The sequence below is a fragment of the Lepidochelys kempii genome, chromosome 5 (assembly GCF_965140285.1).
Source record: "Lepidochelys kempii isolate rLepKem1 chromosome 5, rLepKem1.hap1, whole genome shotgun sequence".
NCBI classification, from domain to species: Eukaryota; Metazoa; Chordata; order Testudines; family Cheloniidae; genus Lepidochelys; species Lepidochelys kempii.
The window spans coordinates 98,475,390-98,497,580 of NC_136384.1; the positions used below are offsets into that span (position 1 = coordinate 98,475,390).

The following is a 22,191-nucleotide window of genomic DNA, read 5'->3' on the forward strand; positions in this document are numbered from 1 at the left end:
TATTTTTGTTTTGTTTTTTAAAATGCTGTTTTGTTGTGAAAAATTTCAATCACTTCTACTCATAATATACCATACATATTGTAAATGATGTAGTGCACAATGAATGTTTCAGGAGCCAAGTAGCTAGTTACTGTGCTAGCAACCTTGATGTAGTTTATGCGATGTATAGTAATATTTTTTTAAATGTGTATTTCAGCCACAGAGCATATTTTATGTGCTCCCGGCCACTGACACAAACTTTGACCAGACTGGGTGCAGGCAGACTGTATCCAACCCACACCATATACTAACAGTCTAGGACAGATCCTGTCAGTAACAGGTTGGTGGGGCAGACCTTCCTGGGTCTTGAAGCAGACACTATAGACTTTGGGAAATGCAAGCAAAGGCAGAAAGCCATTTTGGTATCCATCACTGGATGGACAAAAGAGACAAGAGCTCTTGTAATCTGAGAAAGATGGATCCTTCAGTTAAGGGGGTAGAAGTCTCTAGGAACTGACTATAGGTGAGAAACCTGCTTAGACAAAGATTGCACCTTGCTGAAGTTAAGTTTTAGTCACTAGATAGCATGTTTTGGTTTGTTTTACTTGTAACCATAGCTGTGTCTTCTATTCTTATTGCCACTTAAGTATCTGTTCTCTGTTAATAAACTCACCTTGTTTTATTACAAAACCATCTCAGTGCTGTGTATTAAACTGAAGGGTGGATCGTCAGTTAAACTAACAGGCAGAGGACTTCATAACTTCTGTGAATATCCAGTCAGAGAGATTGGATATTGCAGGGGAGATGGTTTTGGGGAGGCTCAGGATTGGAAGGGTTGTTGGTGTCACCCTGCAAGGAGAAACCAGGCTGGTGAAAGCCAGGGTGAGGCCACTGTGCTGAGAGCAGGCTGCTGATATCAGGACTCTGAGCCAAAGCTGCACAACACAAACACCCAGGTTTACAGGGCAGGCAGTGAGAGAGCCCCTTACTTTATCTGGGTGAACCCCCAAACCATCACAGTGATATTCTTCTGTTTTACATGGTTCGTCTGGGCAATTCGTTTCTGCCATAATTTTTTTTAACTGTTGTTTAGCACCTATATGTGCTTTATAAATTGACATAAATATTTGAAAGAATAGCACACGTATTAATATGTTTTCATTAAACTAAATACGGAAAATATCAATTTCCCTTTGAGCTCTCTTGCATGTTTAATTTTAGAATAATGTTTCTTAGACTAATTCTAGAGAAAATGGCAAAAAATATTGTGTTTGTTTCTAAATGTCAGGGGAATGAGATTACGTTTTATCATGACATATTTTACTTTAATTTTTTCTAGTAGGCCTTTACGACAAAGTATTTTAAGAATCAATTATTGTACGTATCATCAAAAATGCAATTTATTATTAAGAAAGACTAACAACCTTTCTAGCGTTTATTACTTCACATTAAATATTTATTAGGGGAAAAATTAGAAGTAGTAAGCACATTTCATTTCAATAATAATGAATAAAAGTATACCTGAAGTTAATTTTTACAAGATAGAAATAGGAATGCTGACATTTGAAGCCTGGACCTTCAGCACTGCAGGACAGATTGTTACTATTGAACTACTTGAACTACAGGACTAATAACATTAGTAGTCAGCAGGAGAAGGCTGTTTTTGGGGTGGGGAGGTGGAATGGGCTGCAGCTAGGTCTGGGAAATGGTTGCAAGAAGCTCACCCTGATGTGATTTGCTCTCTCTTCCCTTCCCCATACACCCAGGGAATTTGGGGGAGCTGCCACCCTGGAGACTGGAGGGAGAGGGAAACTGGACCACTGATGCCATTACTAGGTGTGCTACAGCTTCTTTGGTAGCTCCCTGTGACCCCAAAGCAGCATCTGCTGCTGCTGCTTTGGTAGTGGCATGAGCCCTCAGCCCAGTCTAGAAACAGTCAGTGATTTCATCAGAACAGCAGTGCTGGAACAATTTTTATTGTGGGGGTGCAGAGAGTCATTGAACCAAACTGTAAACCCTGTATATAATGGAAACCATTTCAAGACAGGGGATGTGGGAGCACCCCCAGCACTCATAGTTCCAGCACCTATGTATCAGACTGCCAAAACTGCCCTGAGGAACACAAAAGAGGAGAGGAAATGGTGACTTATCACAGCCAAATCTGAATGGAATTATTGCATGGACAAAGAAAAGGCACATCTAAAGGGAACTCACCCTGCCCTATGGCAAAGGTTGGCTGCAAACAGAGATATGAGAGCCAGCACTAGGCATAAGCAGGCAAAGCAATTGATTAAGTACCCAAAAAGCTCAAAGGGACCCTGATTTAGTATTGCAACAAAATACTGTTAATTTAAGGTGGACTTTTAAAGAAGTGTATCAGTATGCGTTGGGTTGGGGTTTTTCCTTTGGTTTTCAAAAAGAAAAGGAGGACTTGTGGCACCTTAGAGACTAACCAATTTATTTGAGCATAAGCTTTCGTGAGCTACAGCTCACTGCATCTCACAAAATCTTATGCTCAAATAAATTGGTTAGTCTCTAAGGTGCCACAAGTACTCCTTTTCTTTTTGCGAATACAGACTAACACGGCTGCTACTCTGAAACCTTCCTTTGGTTTGTGGAAATAATGCAACAGGTATTTTTAGGGGGTAGGTGAGGGGTAAGGGGCCGGTCACCAAAAATATTCCTGCTCAGGGCTCCCAGTGGGCTGACTCTGACTCTGGTGAGAGCTGTTCAAAGGAAGGCCACAACAATCCTTCGCAGTTGAAAATGTGAGGCCCTCTAAGTTGAGGAGTCTCACTGAAGTGGCACTCGCATCCATGCCACACTACTAGCTGCCTCCGCTACACAGAGAGAGGGACGCTTTTGTTGATTTAGTGTGGACAATGCAAGGATGCCTGGCCAAGTCCAGCTTAGCTCTAGCTGCCTCCCTCCAGTCATCCCATCCCCGCCCCTCAGCTCAATGCACTGCCCCTACCCCAAGCACTGAGCACACACACACACCCCCATGGCTGCCCCTGCCTCATGCAATGTGCACATCCTGCCATGGTTGCTCATGCACTGCACATGCCCCACACCCCTCCCCGTTATCTCCATCCCATGCACTGTGCACATCCCGCCCGCCATCCCACCCCAGGGCCGGCCCAAAACATTTTGGCACCTGAGGCAAGGAGCTCAAATGACGCCCCCATGCCCCCTTGTTTGGCCAAAACTTTGAAAGGTCTCAATTCTGCCTACTTCCTGTTCTACTCCCTCATGGTACTGCTCTGCTACCTACCCCAATAAAGGAGAATTAACAACTTAAAATGCCTCATTCAAAAATTTTAAGTTACAGTTAACTTTCAAATGTCTGAACAGCAAATGTAACTTTTCTTGTCTGCATAGTAAACACTGGCATTTTTATCTGTTTGAATAATCAAAGTGGTGCTTTCCGTGCCTTCTTGGTTGCAAAGATCTGAACTGCTTCCTCCTGAAGGTCCACAGTCTGGGCCAGCTCATGCTCTATTGAGATAATTGCAAAGCCAACCAACCTCTCCTGTGTCATTGTGGAGTGTAGATGTGTTTTTTTTAACTTCAGCTTGGAGAAGCTGCGTTCTCCACTGGCAACTGTTACAGGAAGTGTTAGAAGTATGCGCAGAGCAACAAAAGCATTTGGAAAGAGGGTGGTCATCTTATTTGTGCACATACATTCCAGAACAGCCTTTGGAGTTGATCCTGCTGAAGTGTATCTTGAAAGGGCTTTCAGTTCATCACCTAAATTACTCGCATCAATACTGCGCATGTCATCGTGTGTCAACACTGTCTCAAGTGCCCTGCATTGCTGGGGTAGGTCTTTTTCAGGTATACTGAGGAGTTTGGGAATATCATACAACATCCCAAATATACTGCTGTGTTCCTTGAGCTGCATGAAATGTTCTTCAACTGACTGTGCTGCACAATCTAGCACCTGGTTAAAGAATTCGATTTTGAATTGTTGTTTGGGGTCTCTTATGGGATTATCCCGTGCCTCGTAATCAAAATGTCATCTTCTTCGGTGACTCTTTGTATTCTTGAATGGGTGGGAAAATAGCTTCAGTGTGTAGTTCCTCTGCCAACTTCTGTGCACTCTTCAGAACGTTTTGAAATCCCTCATTTGACTGGTAAGACTATAGGCATGACTTTGTTTTGTCCAGTTGTTCCATTGCTCCAGATATATCAAGGTCAACACCTTGGAGTCTCTTGCTTACAACATTTATTTCAAACAAATTTATTTATGCCACAACACTAAGCCACACAGAAATTTGAAGTTATGTATGTTTCAGGTGATTCCATTTCCCTCTGCCACTGCTCTGCCACAAACAGTTCCTGTCATAGCTTTATTCTCCATAATGGCAGCTATGGCATCATCTATCTTCCCAATTTGGTGTCTGACAGGCTTTATTGCCTCCACTTGACTTTCCCATCGTGTGGCACTCAGTGGTTTCAGTGTCAGAGAGGATGTTCCCAGATGTTGCTTCAAAATTTGCCATTGACGAGTTGATGCAGAGAAAAATACATAGATGCTTTGAATTACATTAAAAAATTCAGCAGCCTCACTAGAAGCTGATGCTGCATCACTGACCACCAAGTTCAATGAATGAGAACTGCATGGGACAAAAAAAGCTTGAGCGTTTAACTCTCGGATCCGTGTCTGCACTCCTCTGTTCTTTCCTCTCATGTTGGCACCATTATCATAGCCCTGACCTCTCATGTCAGCTATTGCAATTCCCGTATCTTCCAGCTTTTTAAGAAGCATACTTGTCATACCAGCTCCTGTAGTATCATCAATGTCAATAAATTCTAGAAAATGCTCTCTGACAGTCACCATTGCAGGGACTTTTTCACTAGGTTCTGCTGCTGTTACAAAACGCACCATTAAAGCCATTTGTTCCGTATGGCTGATGTCAGGTGTGCAGTGCAGAATAACAGAGTAATATCTTGCTGACTTCAGATCTGCCACTATCTTCTCTTTGACTTTTGTTGCCAGTAACTGTATGATCTCATTTTGAATTGGTTTTTCCAAGGTAGTGGTGTGTGTACATTTCTTGGGTGGTGACTCTTCTTAGATGCTCCTGGAGTACAGCATCAAACTCAGCCATCAGCTCCACAGTTTTCAGGAAGTTTCCATTGTTTGGCACATACAGCTGATCTGAAGTGCCACGCAGTGCTAAGTTTTGGGTAGCAAGCATTCTCACAATGGCAATGAGCCTTTTCAGAACATTTTGCCAGTAAAGGGACTCTGATGCAATCTTCTCTTGATGCTGATCATCTATGGTGGCCTTTAACCTTTGTCTCATTTCAAGCTCTTTCCCCCTATGGAATGCTCTCTGGTGATTTGCTGCCTTCTCATGGCATGCCAGATTTCTAGCCAGATTTTTCCAGTCCTTTGTTCCTGTAGAACCCAATGTGGCTGGAACATTAGACTGGAAGAATTTGCAACAAAAACAGTATGCAGCATTCTGGGGTTTTGAGTACATAAGCCATGGCTTCTCCACTTTGTCACCATTGGGGATTTCATGCCTGTAGTCTGTTGGACGGAAACTTCTATTTTCATTGTCTTTGGGGAACATGAAGTTTTTCACTTGCTGTGACCCATGCAGTACAAGGAAGTCCCTCAGGCTACTGCTCAAGTGGGTCCACAGTCCTGGATCATCTAGACTTAAGGAACTAAACTCAGCAGCAGCTGTTTCTTGTGCCTCCACCAAACTCTTCTCTGATCTACACTTTTCTTCAGGAATGTGCATGGTTACATCCATTTGAGATGACAAGATGGATGCTGCAGTAGCTGCCAGGTCACCTGCACTCTGACTAACTGGAAGATCAGGCATCTCCTCACCACTCACATCCTCACTGGGGCCAGAAGGCTCACCATGAATATTTGTGTTTATGTATCTCAGAAGAGCGCCTTCCTGCTTAGACAGAAAAGCTTCTGTTGCTTCCTTTCTTTTTCTGAATGCTGCCCCAGAAGGGGCATTTTCTTCTTTCACTCATGACTGCTGTTCTGTGCCAGCTATAAGAAAAGGAGTACTTGTGGCACCTTAGAGACTAACCAATTTATTTGAGCATGAGCTTTCGTGAGCTACAGCTCACTTCATTGGATGCATCCGATGAAGTGAGCTGTAGCTCACGAAAGCTCATGCTCAAATAAATTGGTTAGTCTCTAAGGTGCCACAAGTCCTCCTTTTCTTTTTGCGAATACAGACTAACACGGCTGTTACTCTGAAACCTGTGCCAGCTATAGTGGCTCTCAACACTCAACTGAATGGGAAAAATAAGCAGGTTGGTAGCAGGGCCTCAGTGAGAGGAGATATCAGCGTCTGAAGGGCCTAACTGGCTCCTACTACTTCAGTTGACTGCCTGTTCTGCTCAAGTGGGTTCAGGGAAGCAGCAGGAAACAGGAAGCTCCCTGAGAAGCTGGTGTTTAGCACCACCAGGAGCCTGGACTGATTGAGAGGTACATAAGAGGCTCCTCTTCCCCTCTCTCTCTACAGCGCCTGCTGCTTTGTTATTCCCTCTCACCTTCTGTCCTGCCTGTTATGTGTCTTGTGCCCTCCTTCCTCCAGCACAGCACTCCACCATCTCTGTGCATCTAGAGCAGAGGGAATACACATGCACTAGCAACAGATAAAATTTTCTACACTCTAGCTCCTCATGGCACCACCCCCACACTCTGGCACCTGAGGCAGCCGCCTCAGTTCACCTCAGGTTAAGGCCAGCCCCATGGCCACCCCTGCCCTACGTACTGCGCAAACCCTGCCCCCCATCGCTGTCCCTGCCCCATGCACTTCGCAAACTCAGTACCCATGGCCGCACTGCCCCGTGCTCACCCCGCCGCCCCCTTCCCGCGGACACCCCTGATCCCGCCCCTCCTCCATCGTGACGATGTCTGTGAGATGACGACTTCGCCACTCTGCACACGGCCCCCACCCTCCTCTCTCCACGGCTTCGGTGACGTCACGAAGACCCCCGCCCCTTCCTGCCTCGCCTTCTCTTCCTCCCCACCGCCAGCCGCGCGCTAGTGTGATTCCAGAGAGCGCGGGCGCCGGCCGCAGCTGCAGCGTCATCGCTGGCTCTGAGCGGCCGCTTCGAGTCCAGCCTCCTCCCTCCCGGAACAGCGCGCGGTGGCACCGACCGACCGACCCACCCACCCCAGCGCCGGTTTCTGCGCGTGCGGCGGCGCTTCCGTCCGGCCCCGGAGCCTCGCGGCGCAGCAGTAGCAGCGCGAGCCGGCGCGCGTTGTGTAGCAGGATCCGCCTCCCCCGCTCCCACCCCTCCTCCGCGCGGCGCGTCTCGCTCCGCGCTGCTGCAGAAACAAAGGAGAGGAGCCGCGGCGGCGCGAGCTCCTTGCCGGGCCGGGACTTGCCCCCGCTCGCGCCGGGACAGCCACCCCTCCCCCCACCCGCCGGCGCCTTTGTCTGGCCTCAGCAGAACCGACCACTCGCCCGGGGCCCTCGCCAGCGGCCTCTTCGAGCAGGTCAGTGGCGCCCCGCGGCCTTTGTGTCTCGGCCGGCCGGCCTTCGTGGGTGTGGAGGGGCCGAGCAGCGCGCGGGGGGATGGGGCTAGCGAAACGCTCCGGCCCTTAACCCGGGCTAGGCTCCCCCGCCTGTCCGGGGAGAAGGGCCCCCAGCCCCCGAGCAGAGGGCCCGGCCGCGGGGAGGGGGGTAACGAATGGGGCCCTTAGCCGGCGGATCCCCTTAGCCGGCGGGCCGCGGCTGCTGGGAAGAACAAAGAGCCGGAAGGGGCTGAGGAGGCCGGCGGCACCGAGCGAGCGGCTGGGCGGCGTGACTCGGGGCTTTTGAGAGGGGCCCAACAGGCCTGGGGCTGCCGGTGGCCGGGCGAGGAACAAGGCACGTTGCCGCTCTCGCGGCTCGGGCTTGAACAGCGCTACCCCCGGCGGGTGGCTCCTGCCGCGGGAGGCTGGGGGCGCCCTGCCCTTGCCTTTGTTTTTCTGGCCTGGCTCAGTTTTGTCTTTGTCCGTTTCGATCCATATTCTCCGCGTATCTAGGGAGCGCCTCAGCTCCCTTTCTAAAGCGCAAAATGCCCTGGGTCAATCCCGCTTCTGGGGGTCTCCTCTGGAGGAGGATGTCAGGATAAATAGAGATTTAGGTCAGCCGTCCCTTTCTGCCCTATCATTGACGCAATTCCCATCCCTGGGTTTAGTATTGATTTCGGTATAGCTTTGTTTTTTCTGTTCTCCTTTCCCCCTCCCTAAACCCGTTTAAAAATGTGAATGTATCTGGTGTGAATATTGCAGTTTGGTTAAAAAAGCACTTTTGTGTGGAGAACTAAAGTTCATTGCTGCTGTTTTATGGTATTTTGTGAAGCCCACTCCAAATTCATTGTTTGTTATGTTATTAAAGTGGCCTTGAGTTTAGTTGTAATTCACAACAAAATACCTCCTATGTAGTCTTCAGCATATAGTTATCAAGTATTTTCCTGCCCTGGTTTAACTTGTGTAACTAGTAGCTATCCGGGTTACTGTAATAGAATCGCTAGCTGAGCTAATGCAAGTTGCAAAACATAGTTCTTCCTGTAAAAGGAAACAACCAGCGAACAAGAACCTTAACCTTTTAATCAGTGTCTTCCTTCCACTTAAAAAGGAACAAACTGATATGCAGGCAAATGCTTCTGTTGAAACCACCCACCCAAAAATGCTGAGTACTGTATGTGTGTGTGTGCAAAGGCAGTGCAACAGCAGTCATCTTTTGGGCCTCATCATACTCAGCTGTTTTGTCTTTATGCTGTATGTTAAAAATGGTAATGGCTGTTTGAGATGACTAGCCCATGATGCTGCATTTTCTAAGTATAATTTAAGAATGTCTCCCTCTCTCTCTTCAGAGAGGAAGCTGTAATCATCCTGTTAATTGGATTTTATATTTCTCCATTACAGTGGGTGTATGCTTTGCTGCTTCAGTTCTGTGGGTTGTGTAGGAGTTGGCAACCTTTTGAGATATAAATAGAAGCTGATTTCAGAGGCCCCTGTTGACGAGGTTGTGTGTCTGAGCCTCTTGCTCAGCCTGTCACATTGCAGCCTTGTGACAGGCGGAAGCTAATGCATTCACCCATGTGACCTAAGCTTCTGAGAAATATTAAGGAAAGCAGGCACACGTGATGCTATTATAAGCTGGTTTTCTAAGGGAAAGACAGAACTGAATGTGTGACATTAAGTGGATGACTGCTAAATTGTGAGGTCCCATCCTAGTTGGGAACTGCTGATGTATGACAAGCAAAGCACTTCTGTTAGGTTTATGAAACCCATAGTCATCTCAAAAAGGAAAAGGAGTACTTGTGGCACTTTAGAGACTAACCAATTTATTTGAGCATGAGCTGTAAGCTCACAAAAGCTTATGCTCAAATAAATTGGTTAGTCTCTAAGGTGCCCCAAGTACTCCTTTTCTTTTTGCGAATACAGACTAACACGGCTGTTACTCTGAAAATAGTCATCTGAGCTTCCAAGTACATTAATCCAAAGGTACAAATAGCATAATTTAGTTTCTGGTTGATAAATACTTATTAAGGGATGATGAAGGTATATTTGTCTTCATACTGGTGAAGTCTTTTAAAGGACATGGTTAGTCAAGTGATACTTGGACCTGGTACAAGAAAAATGAAATGGTGCAATTTCTTTAACAGTCACTGTAAAATAACAATTTGTCCTTTTTAATTAGGGGCATGTATTTGTAGTAGGGAAAGAATGTGCTGACAGGAGCCATGAAAGTGCTTGTATTTACATTATATTCAAAACAACAATTAAAACCTAAAGCTAGATTTAAATAGCAAGTGGTAAAACATGTCTACAATATCTTCATTTTTAAGAGGAGCAAGTTGGAGTACTGGAGACTCATTCATGGATGCTGACATGTTTAGAATTATTAAAAGGAACACCACTTAATGAAAATTAGAATCATAAACTTTAAGGTCAGAAGGGACCATTGTGATAATCTACTCTGACCTCCTGCACTATGCAGGCCACGGAATCCCACCCACCCACTCCTGTAACAAATCCCTAACCTATGTCTGAGCTATTGAAGTCCTCAAATCATGGTTTAAAGACTTCAAGGTGCAGAGAATCCTCCAACAAGTGACCCAGGCCCCACGCTGCAGAGGAAGGCAAAAAAACCCCAGGGCCTCTTCCAATTTGCCCTGGAGGAAAATTCCTTCCCGACCCCAAATATGGCGATCAGCTAAACCCTGAACATGTGGGCAAGACTCACCAGGCAGACACCCAGGAAAGAATTGTTTGTAGTAACTCAGATCCCACCCCATCTAACATCCCATCACAGGCCATTGGGCATATCTACAGCTAATAGTTGAAGATGAATTAATTGCCAAATTTAGGCTATCCCATCATATCATCCCTTCCATAAACTTATCAAGATTAGTCTTGAAGCCAGATATGTGTTTTGCCCCCACTGCTTCCCTTGGAAGGCTGTTGGTTTGAAACCTTTGTCTAATTTCAAGTCTAAACTTCCTGATGCCCAGTTTATATCCATTTGTTCTTGTGTCCACATTGGTACTGAGATTAAATAATTCTTCTCCCTCCGTGGTATTTATCCCTCTGATATATTTGTTAGCACTTATATCCTCAGAATATCTAAATTGTATTAGAAGAAAATATTTTCTGTATTTTAGTTCATCTGGCAGTACTTTGTATAGTCCACTGTTTCTGCTGTTTAGCTGATCAGTTCCATCTGCATGGGTCCTTAAAATAAATGAAAAATGGTTGTAAAACCACAATTTGGTAGAAGCCTATGACAGGTGTCAAAAAGGCAGGTCTTGTCAAGGTAATGAACTAGAGATCTAGATCAAGAGATGTCACTAACTTTCTGAGTGACCTTGTGCAAGTCACCTAATTTCTTTGCTTCAGTTCCAAAAAGGGTACATGTAACTGTTCCTTTTTGCCCCTTGGTGTGCCTTATCTAGTTTGTAAATTTTCTGGGTCAGGGATTTTCTGTGTATTTACAGTACTTACTATAGTGGGCCCTCAATCTCCCTTGGAGCCGCACAGTGATATGATACTCCACTGTAGTTTCAGCTACTATAATATCCCTAAAGAAAGGCTTATCTTTGGGAGACGCAGACCTTTAATTTACAGAACTATGTTTTGGTCCATAGCAAGCACCTGTGTATCAACATATGTATATTGGGTTGCTGTGAACCTTAAATGAGTCTTTTCAAATATCTGTAATTCACTTTGGATGTAACTAGAGAGGGAGACACTAATATGGAGAGGCTGTTTTGTCAAAATATCTAGCTCTCCAGGTTTTAAAAAGTTCATTGTGCCCCAAAAGGTGTATTGTTTTAAAACACAATTTTTCTAGTGGCCCAGTCTAATATTTTAATTTGCCCTGGATTTATAGGAGATCACTTAATTATACTGTGCCCCTGTTATAATAATGCTCTTGGGAGCCAAGGGTTCCTTGCTATATCAGGTTTTCTACTAAACTTGTATTGCAGAGATAAATCACTAGTGAAGGTGAGGTATTTGTATTGTTAATTTTTGCTGTTTGTTATGCAGAGGTGAGGACTTTTATTATCCAATGCCAAACATGGGTACCTTTCTATAAATTCTTGAGCCAGAGTACTTTGCTGAGCTTATGGAAATGAGTAGGCTGTGTAAATGGGTGTATTTTAGCAGCCAATGCGTTTCTTGCAAGAGTTCTGTTCAAGTTTGTTGCAAATGCAACTTTTAAAGCACCGAAAAATAAATTCGTGATGTTTCAGGAATGCCTGCTGACCCTGTATATGGAAGATTCTGCACACATGTTGCTGCCAGTTAACATACAGTGTCAGCTTTCATACAAACAAGACTTGCTCTGTTTTGGAAATTACTTCTATAGTTAAAAGTGCATATTGAAATTGACCGTTGGCTAGTACTTGTAGTAAACTTCCCCACTCTGCTTTATTGAGTGTATTGCCAAAATACAATTTGTTAACTCTGAGTTGAAATTATCCAGGACCCACATATCATATAAGCAGTGAAGGCAGTTTATTTGCTGCCTAGTCTGTTGATAAATAGATGATATTGGTTTCCAGAATTGATTAGTGTACACAGATTTGGTGTGGTTTATTCAGCGGATCTGACTTCGGGAATAGAAAATACTCAAAATGAGTGACAGTGACACAGGTTTGTTTTTTTTACTGCTCAGTGATGAGTGAAGTGAATCTGTTCATAAGGGTGCATAATTACATGTACCCTTCTTCCAACCTACGTGATATCATTGAAATTTTTCTACTAGGATTTTAGAAAGGTATAACAATATCTATGCTTTCCATTACTGCAACTTTACTTTTTCTACAAATATCAGCATTCTTAACAAAGGCTACATTTGTGTTATGTAAAGATACTAATGACTGTCTCCTACAAACTATGATCGATTTTGGTTACATGCCAACTTTTAATGCAGTTATCTGGTTTTATTTACAGCACAGAGATGGCTCAGGAGACGAACCAGACCCCAGGGCCCATGCTGTGTAGTACTGGTTGTGGATTTTATGGGAATCCTAGGACAAATGGAATGTGCTCCGTCTGCTACAAAGAGCATCTTCAACGACAGCAGAATAGTGGCAGAATCAGTCCAATGGGTAAACTTCTTTATTTGGAGAAATGTCTGAGAAGATGGCAGGAATTGTAGGACAAATGTTGGAGGCAGGAACATCTGCAATGGCTATGCTGAAAACAAAATTATGTTGATTTGTACATTCTGGACAACACACTATACTTGGTGCCCCACCCTAAGTTTCTGCTGAGCACTTGATCCATATATTTAGATGATCGCTTTAGTTGTATTTCATTGGCATGCAGTTTTAAAGACACAGCAATCTAATCAAATATCAAGTAATTGGGTGAGAACAGCTAAACTAATATTATACATAAGTGTGCTTGAGTAGTTATTAATTTATATTCTACACGTTTACTTAACTTTCAAATTTCTATTGCATAGGAACAGCCAGTGGTTCAAGCAGTCCTACCTCAGACTCTGTATCAGTTCAGAGAGTAGATGCTAGCTTAAACTGTGAAGGTGCTGCTGGCAGCACATCTGACAAATTAAGGTAAGTTGTAGATTACTGTTTTGAGGCTAACCTGAGTTAAATCCATAAAACAAATAGAGGATTTATACTTAAAACAACTATGGTGTAGGTGTACTGATATCACCATTGTAGTTAGTTTCTGGAGGAATAAATAGCTGACAAACTGTCTCATGGAGAACTATGATTGACCGATGCTTTGTGAACTTAATTGAAGATTGCTGATGTAAGTGGTATACGATGTTTGGTATTAGACGGCTGGATATTGCAAGAACGCTTTCTTGATTCTTAGCTGAACAGCAGTTTGCTACATGGCTTCTTCAGTCTTCTAGAGCAGTATTTCTCATCCTTTTTGATACCAGGGACCAGCTTGCTGCCTTCCTAAACTGTGTTGGGGAGATCTTTGGGACCGGTACTGGTCCATGGACCAGCTGTTGAGAAATACTGCTGTAGAGTGAGTGAAGTAATTATTAAAAGAAGCATCTTTCATTACTTTCTTTAAATATGGTAGAAGCTATCTCTGTAGTGGCAAAACAAATAGTTTAAACTGCTGAGAATATTTAAGTAGAGTTTAGACAACACATACATTTAGTGTAAACTCAAAACTAACATGAATTGCTTTTTCTCATTGAATGTAACAGAAATGTACCTGTTGCCGCCTTGCCCGTAACACAGCAAATGACAGAAATGAGCATTTCAAGAGAGGAAAAAGTAACACCGAAAACAGAGACAACAGAGCCAGGTGTGCCATCAAATTAACTTTGAATACAACTAGTGGATTTTAGCAGAAGTTGACAGTTTATATTTTACCGTCTCTTCCCTCACCATCATAATACTGTCCTAGGAAAAATATTAAAAACTGAAGGTGGTGGTTCTGAATATTTGAGTGTACGTTTGTAGTGCAGAGAAAAATAGCTGGGGCTAAATTTCACCTTTGGACATGCACACAATTCCCATTGAAGACTCTGACAAGAGAGCAAGTTCGGCTCTTAAACTTTCAGTTTAAATTTTGAAACACTTAGAATTGTACACTATTGTTTTTAGAATTGTAATTTTAGCCCTCCGGTTCTTTTCCCTTACAGGGCTAAAATGATAGAAACCTCTGTTGAAAATCTAGGAGAACCTTTGTCTCAAATTTCTGTTGGCTTGTGGACATAAATATGGCTTCTTGTATTCAGCCATATTAGAGAAGGAAACACAGCATTTTTGGAGGATAAATAATTACTTGAGCTTACTGGCTAAAAATTTTTAAGACTATATATTTCTTTTATAACTCTGTCCCAGGGCTGTGCTCTTAGTTTAATGCATGTGACAGACAAGTCTGTTGAAGGATGGACTGATCAAGCACCTGTGGAATAATTGATCCATTGTTCTTGAACTGGAGTGAACTTAATCGTTGGGCCATATTATGTTCATAATCCAAGCGGATGCTTTAGAAGTTGTACTTTTACGTTGGGAAGGTTACAGATACTTTACAATGGTATTATTTAAAGAAAAGAAAAGTTAGAGCATTAACTTCTTTGTGAAAAGCAGGTCTACACCAACAGATACCAAGTTCTTGAACCAATATTTTTGTTAAACTGTCACACACAAGTTTGAATAATGTGTATATTATTCTACAGCTACTAACACTAATGTTGTCTTTTCCTTTCTCCCATTTGGTATGTGTCCTTCAAAACACTTCATTTAAATAGCTTTATAAAATTGGTATTTGTTTTGTAAATGCTGCCATAGTTTTAAACGATTTTTTCTGTGATACTTAGACAAAATTACCATTTTTCAAAACTGGAAAAATCTGAAGGTGAAGAGTCGCAGGAAGATTACATTAACTAGCCCTTTATTTCTGTCTAGGTTTTTTTTCCTGTTTGAGCTGCTTTGATGTCTTGCATTAAACTGTTTTGTATTCATACTTTGGCTCTGGCTATTTGGGATGTAAAAGAGGTGTATCAGTAATATGATTCTGTGACATGGATTGATAAATACAAGTGTATGTATTGCTCTGATGCTTTTTGGGGTGTGTACAGAGTTTAAGGAGACTTTTATAAGCTATGCAAGTTTCAGATTATCTCCTGTAACTTAGTCGTGTCCCTTTTTAACAATGCATCTTGAGGTCATGTCTGAGAGTGCCAATGAGGAAGGAAACAGTATATGTAAAATAAGGTAGTAATGACAGTGTGGCAAGTGAGTCAAATTGAAAATTCTTAACCATTTAAAATTAGTTACCAAATTGCAGAAGTCCTCTTTGAAACTGATAACTTGTAAGCTTCTGATCTCATTGGGGATGAACAATGACAATCGACACCAAAAACTATGCTATGCAAAAGAATACTTTAGTCTTTCTATGCTAACAGAAGCTGCATGGCGAAAGTTGCTTATAACCATTCTTAATTTAAAATATTTGTTATTAATTACCAGGCTAATAGCAAATGCCTCTGTGGAACTCAAAAGCCAGGATTTTTTTTGCAGTTTAGATGGAAAGGAACAGAAATTGCATACTGGAAGTACATGTAAATACCTGGAAAACCTTAGGTTGATTTTTTTTTTTTTTTTTTTTTTCCCTGGCACGCTTCCAGCGTATTTGGCTCTTTAGGAAAACTGCTCTCTGCTCCAGTGTTTTGTCTCCAGTCTGTATTCCTTAAACTCTACATATGGCCATTCAACGGGTATCTTAAAGCCAGTTTTGCCAGACCATAGAATCTAGCCTCCCTCTAATTTTTTGTTTTTTATCAAGTCTTTATATTGTGCCTACTATAGTATCTGAGCACTCTTCAAAACTGAATAGCTTATGTGTAGACTGTTCACGTCTTTCTTTTCTTCCTCCATCTGGCAGCACGTAGGATTTCTTAGATTCTTTCCTCAGAACAGGAGGAGGGAAAATCATGGGGGAAATAGTCTATGATAACACTGTATCAAGGAGAAAGGATTTGTTCATCTTAAGTCATGACCAGATTTAGGTTTATTGTCATCTGCCACTCTTTAAGAGAACATCACTGGGCAGGCTTGCTGAAAAGGCTTTGGCTGCTCCTCTCACTAATCTTGTCCTGTTTAAGTTCGATAGTCTGCAAGTATCACAGTTGTTTGGAGGGTTCATGATCACAAAGAAAAAAGATGGCCTTTGAACAGACTTGGTCAAAGCCCATTTAGCATCTTGAGGATAAATACTAAACTTAGTGGGTAGTCATTAGAGACCTGAGCACTAGTGTCATGTCCTTCAACTTTTATCGCATGTGGATTTGTGGGTGCGTGCCCAAATACAACAGTCTGTGGTCACAGATGCATGGAATACCATGGCGTGGGTCAGACTTGTGCCTGACAGGATGCAGTCTTCTGGCGAGCTATAGATAGAAAGGTGCTTTTCTTGCTCCTGTTGCTATTTGGAGGTCTAGTTTGAACTCCAAAACCACATACCATTTCATGACATTAGGAAAGAGAATTCTGTTGGAAAAAAACTTGTTGATATTCTCATTATTTCCCTCTACCCACCATCACTTCAGTTTTTCCAAGATTGAACTTCAGCTAGCTGCTCCTCCAGAAATAAATATATCCAGGTACTGTGACAAGTAGTGTGGCTATTACTAGCATTTGGGATGAAGATATTTTGAGTATCTGTGTATTGTAGGCTCTTCGGATTATGGCACCTGGCAATCTCTCCCAGAAGCTTGTAGATGTCAGAGTTGGGGAGAGAATGTGTAACACTCCATAAACAGTCTATCAAGAAAGGGTAAGCAAATAGGGCTTACCTGCATCTACATGTCCTAGTCTTTCAAGTAACTGAAACTTTTATCTGTTTCCATCTGTTTAATTTTATCATTCATCTAGACTGTAAACTGTTTAGGGTGGGAACTGAACGTGATGTATATGCTTAGCATGTTGTTTTCAGATGTCTAAGTGTTTGTTTAAACGAAGTCAAAACATACCTTCGTCAGACTTACTGGGTGTGAAGGGGAACCTTAAAAAAAGACATGTTTAATCATTTAAAAGGGGTGGTTTGCATTAAAGTCACAGAGTCTTGACCCTTGTAAAACTACATTGCACTTTTGGATTTACAGTCCAAGAAAAGCTTCTTAAATGAAACTAGACTCAACCGGGACCCCAAATGTTCATGGGAGAAACCACTGAAAACTAGCTTTAGAATGAGTCAGTTTAGCTATGCTACCTTTACTGCCATACTGAATTTACTGTAATACAAGAATGTCTAGGTTTGGCATAAATGTGGGCTGTTGCTCTTTTCTAAATTACTGTAGGAGTGTTCGTATGGGAAAGTGGAGAGCACTCTCGTAGGCAAAGGTAACTCTTCTCTCTCTGAGAATAGAGCTCATAGCAGGGAACTGTGTGAACCAATGATGTAATAGTCAGAAATGTAGCTGCTGTTGCAGTCTTAGGTTTGGCCTACACTAGAAAATTAGGTTGGCGTAATTGTGACTCAGGGATGTGAAAAATCCATACCCCTGTGCAGTGTAGTTAAGATAACCTAAGTCCCTGTGTAGACAATGCTAGGTTGACAGGATTCTTCCATCAGTTTAGCTACCACCTCTTGGGGAGATGGATTACCTACACTGACAAGAAAATCCCTTCCATTGGTGTAGGTAGTGTCTACACTGAAGCACTACAGTCTCATCTGGCTATTGTTAGATTGGAAAACCCATATTAATCTCATTTTATTACAAACAGTAGTGCTTTAATCTGGAATGTGTTGTTTGTGCAGTAAGTATTTTATAGCTCAATGCTTTTAGGGTTTTTCAATTTTTTTATTTCTGAAATCAAGTAAACTTATGTACAATTTAGATTGTTTAAAGAGTAGGTGGTCACAGTGCTTTACCTATTAAACACTGGGGGGAATCTCTCAAAGGAATACTAACAAACACAACTATATACTTGGTTTACCATGTGACCTTAAATTTAAACTTTCCTGTATACATTGATATTCAAAGTAGGTCTTATGACTTACATAGCACTTACCATGAACTTATGATACTTTCTATTCATAGTTCTTTATGAAGGTAGGTTAAATAACGCTTACCCTTCTCTCCATTTTTGCATTTAAATGGTGAAGTGGCCATATTCCTGACTTACTAGCACGTGGTGTAATAAACACAGCTGTAGGTTTATAGCTAAAGATTTCAGTATTAATATAAAACCTTAAACGTGGTATTGTATATGCTATGAATTTTGCATAGTTTCTGGGAAAGGAATGCAGTGTCTTGGGCTGTACCTACATTCTTGAACAAATGCTCGTTGTTGAATTATTCAAATTTAATCTGGAGCTCTCATTTCAGTTTGTTTTATTTTTTTGCTTTTTCCATAGTTGTTACTCAACCAAGTCCATCAGTATCTCAGCCCAGTACTTCTCAGAATGAAGAGAGTGCTCCTGAATTGCCCAAACCAAAGAAGAACAGATGCTTCATGTGCAGAAAGAAGGTTGGCCTTACAGGTATATGAAAAGGCTTTGTCAATACTTAACAGCTTTTGTTGACTAGCATTTGCATTTACTAGTCCTCTGGATGGAACATTGTATTTGGTATTTTCTAAAACTCACTTTGGGTAGGAAGCATTTCAGAATTCATTGGGATGAGACCCTGTGAAACAGCTGTGTTTTTTGAAATGCATGGAATCTTTCTTTTTTCATGTATTGCTCTTACAGAATAGTTGTAGTAAATACTTGGTTCTTTGTCTGTAGTGACTAAGCTTTAAAATCATAGTTTAGCTAGAGCTGAAAGTGACACTGCTTCCTTTTGTTTGTACAGGGTTTGACTGCCGATGTGGAAACTTGTTTTGTGGACTTCACCGTTACTCTGATAAGCACAACTGCCCATATGACTACAAAGCAGAAGCTGCAGCTAAAATCAGGAAAGAAAATCCAGTTGTTGTGGCTGAAAAAATCCAGAGAATATAAACTAAACTACTTGTGAAAAGACTGACTTTGTTTTTATTTTAATATATCCTAGGAAAACATTAAAGAGCAGGTGCATGGCCATTTTCTTTTGATGTTCTCCAGAGTTTTACTTTAGTCTTGTCTGTCTTACTGATATTTCAGGATGTTTGGGTGTTTGTTACAGGCAGAATTGGATAGATACAGCCCTTTTAAAATGTATATGCCCTCCCCAGAATAAAATTGGATTAATTAAGACCTGCACAGAACGTTATAAATGCACAGAGGACAAATTGTCTAGTTCACGTGTGCCAAACAAATGTATCAAATCTGCATGTCTGCAGCAGATCTGCCTTTTGGGAATGTAATTGAGGTAGATCATCTTTAGCTAGTGTTATGTGCCTGTTTGGGGGAAAAAGATACACCAGAAAAAAGTTGGCAGTCTACTTCTACCATAGTTAAATCTTCTCCTATCTTTAATTTCCACAGTTCATTGTTTTGAAGCAGAATGTGAGCTCACATGGGGGATCCACCTTACATAGAGGAGTGTTGGTGCCATATTTAAGATATAGTTAATGTTTAATAAATGCAGCAGGAAAAGTGAGAAATTGATACTTAAAGGGTGTGAACGATCCTGGAAATGACTACATTATATAGTTCAGAACAGGTTCCCAAAGGAAATGCCCTCTTAAAAACTTCATGAACTGGCCTGCAACAGAAGGTTTGTCTGCTTTACTCTTGCATAGCTAAAAATGTTGTGTAGCAGAATGCTGTAAGATTTTTATTTACAAAAGAAAAAAAGCTATTTGTTTTTAGATTTACCACAGCAGCTATATCAAGTAACAATATGTTGGAATCTAAGTTGCAAAGATGTTGGAGCAGTTTAATTTTTCATGTATCTTCATGTTGGGTTCAAGAGAATAAGAGCTTTTTTATTTAACAGTTTCTTAAATAAAATAAGGTGGCACCATTCTGCATGGAAAACCATACCCAACGTGGCTGCTGTAGACTTGAGTGGTACCTGGCACCACTCTGAGGGCTGCTTTATCATTTTTAATTGTATTTGGGTGTAGGACTGTAGTGTTCTTGGGTGTATTGCATGGGCTGCATTATCTACAGCATTGTACAATAACTCTAGAAGAGGCAGTATACTTCACTGATGCTTGTCTGGTAATATCACTTCTGTGTTATAATGGAAGTTTTTTGTGATGTATGAAACTTGTTTTTTATATAAACCAGTACAGTTTAGACTAGTGTTGTGGTAATGCCTGTTCTCATCTGTAAATAGTTAACTATGTACACAAGGCTCTACTTCTGATTTTTATTGCAGTGTTCAGTCTTAGTTTTTACTTCACTATTAAAAGCATCAGGTTTTTTGCTTTAACTTTGTCCTCCAGTTCTGAGTTATTAGATATACAAATGTGTACAGATAGTTCATATTTATGTATTGCACATAATCATGCTACCCAGCATCTATGCTATGTTGTATTATGTAAATAATAAAATCATGTACAGAGGGAAATAATTCCTTTTGTTATAGTTCATTGGGTTTTGAGTTACTGGATAACCCGAGGCTGTCTTATGGATGGGGGAAGAGCTGCAACTAGTTTCTGCTCTGTGGACTTTTTTTTTTTCTATGTGCCTTAAGTCTGTATATTTCTAACCTGTTTGGCTTTCATTTACCAATTTAAGATGGCTTCTTTGCGTGAGAAAATCGTAGCAGATGGAATACAAACTAATTTTCTTGGTGGCCAGATTATTTCAGCATATAACACCAACATCATGTCTACAGGGAAGGAGGAGAGCATTAGCTGTGAACTCAAAGGCTTTTTTTTTTTTTTTTGGCTGCTTTGCCTACGAATCTATTTCCAATGGATCTCTGGGACCACATAACTAGTATACTGTACAGCACCATTTTATCCAAACCTTTGAAAACAGGAGCATTTCCACTGGGCCCTTCCCTGGGATCTTTACCTAAATGTGGATTTCAAATATGGGGCTGTGAGAGTTGCCCTTCCCAACTATGCAAAGGAGCCACAGGTTGGTGTGCATGGCACATGGTAACTTGTTGGAAAGAGGCAGCCTTCACCAATGGATAATACATGTGAACTTGTAATGGAAACTGAGATAAAAGTTGTCGTCCATCCAGTCTACTGATTCTGCATGTGCTTGCTTATTGTCACTGCTTGTTCTTATGACATGGGGAAAGGGCTTGCTCGGGAGCTTCACATCCCAAGATGAGGATAATCCATATCCGTATAAGCCAAAAGGAACCACACTAAAAAAGTGAAAAGTACCGTTTCTCCAACCCTGGAATTTAAAGTAGAAAGCATAATGAGATCTGTTACCTTCTGATCCTGAGAAGTAGAGATTTGCACATGGATATTTGAAGAGAATTCAGGTTGGGAGTTTGTGGATAGAGAACCCTAACTATATTTATGCCATCAAGAACAGTTTGTGAAAACATGTCAGTGATGTCATGGGTTAGTATGACTAAGGGGTTATCTGAGGAAGTATGGGACACTTGAATTAAATTTCACGAGTTTAAATTCATGTGGTGTTTCTCAAAAATCCCTAATTGACAGCTATAGTTTTACATCACTTCCATCCCTTTCTCAGACAAATGCCCATCCCCAGGACTTGTAAGATAACAGAGTATATTGTGTGGGATCTCACACACTGCTCCATCCAATCACATTTAATATACATGTAAGCTTGTTACAGGTGAGGTTTGAGTATATATGAAAATTTTTCATTTAAAGAAAGCAAACAGGTGCTTAACATAGCACTTTAGATAAAATTAACTGCAAACCAAATGTGCTACCCCAATGAATGTGATTTTAAAAAAAATCACACCAAAAACGTGGAAAGATTGTGTAAATTTTTGAAAATTGCTTAAGTCGTGTGGATGGATGCTTTAAAACAATTTACATAAAGCTTTGCATTACCACACAGGTCTAATTTATTGCTGAAATTCTTTTATGCAAGAGTCATGCTTAGCATGGCAGGGGCCAGGCCTTTGGGAAGGTGAATGTGGCTACTTAATTCTCTGCCCTGTCCCAGTGCAGTAGCTCAAGCTATTGGATACTAGCTTGTAGCAGATAGGTGTACCCACTGAGGAAATCCTCAGCAGTACAGGAAGTGTCAGTTTCTCTGTTTTTGGAACAAACAGGTACGATATCTGGTCTGCTCTACTAATGAACCCAAATTCAGGCATATGGGATGTTGGGTATTAAGACCTCTTTATTTTAATTGTACTGGTACTGAAATAACCATACTGCTGATTTTAGAGTTGTAAT

General features: G+C 41.6%; 1 protein-coding gene across 1 annotated transcript; it reads left to right on the top strand.

Moving 5' to 3' along the window:
- Window positions 1-6,999: 6,999 nt before the first annotated feature.
- ZFAND5 (zinc finger AN1-type containing 5) lies at window positions 7,000-20,417 on the top strand. The gene is made up of 6 exons (XM_073345142.1): window positions 7,000-7,468; window positions 12,422-12,579; window positions 12,939-13,047; window positions 13,665-13,765; window positions 18,329-18,454; window positions 18,768-20,417. The coding sequence occupies exons 2-6, from the start codon at window positions 12,429-12,431 to the stop codon at window positions 18,914-18,916; spliced, it is 636 nt and encodes a 211-aa protein (XP_073201243.1). The 5' UTR covers window positions 7,000-7,468; window positions 12,422-12,428; the 3' UTR covers window positions 18,917-20,417.
- The last annotated feature ends 1,774 nt before the right edge of the window (window positions 20,418-22,191 follow it).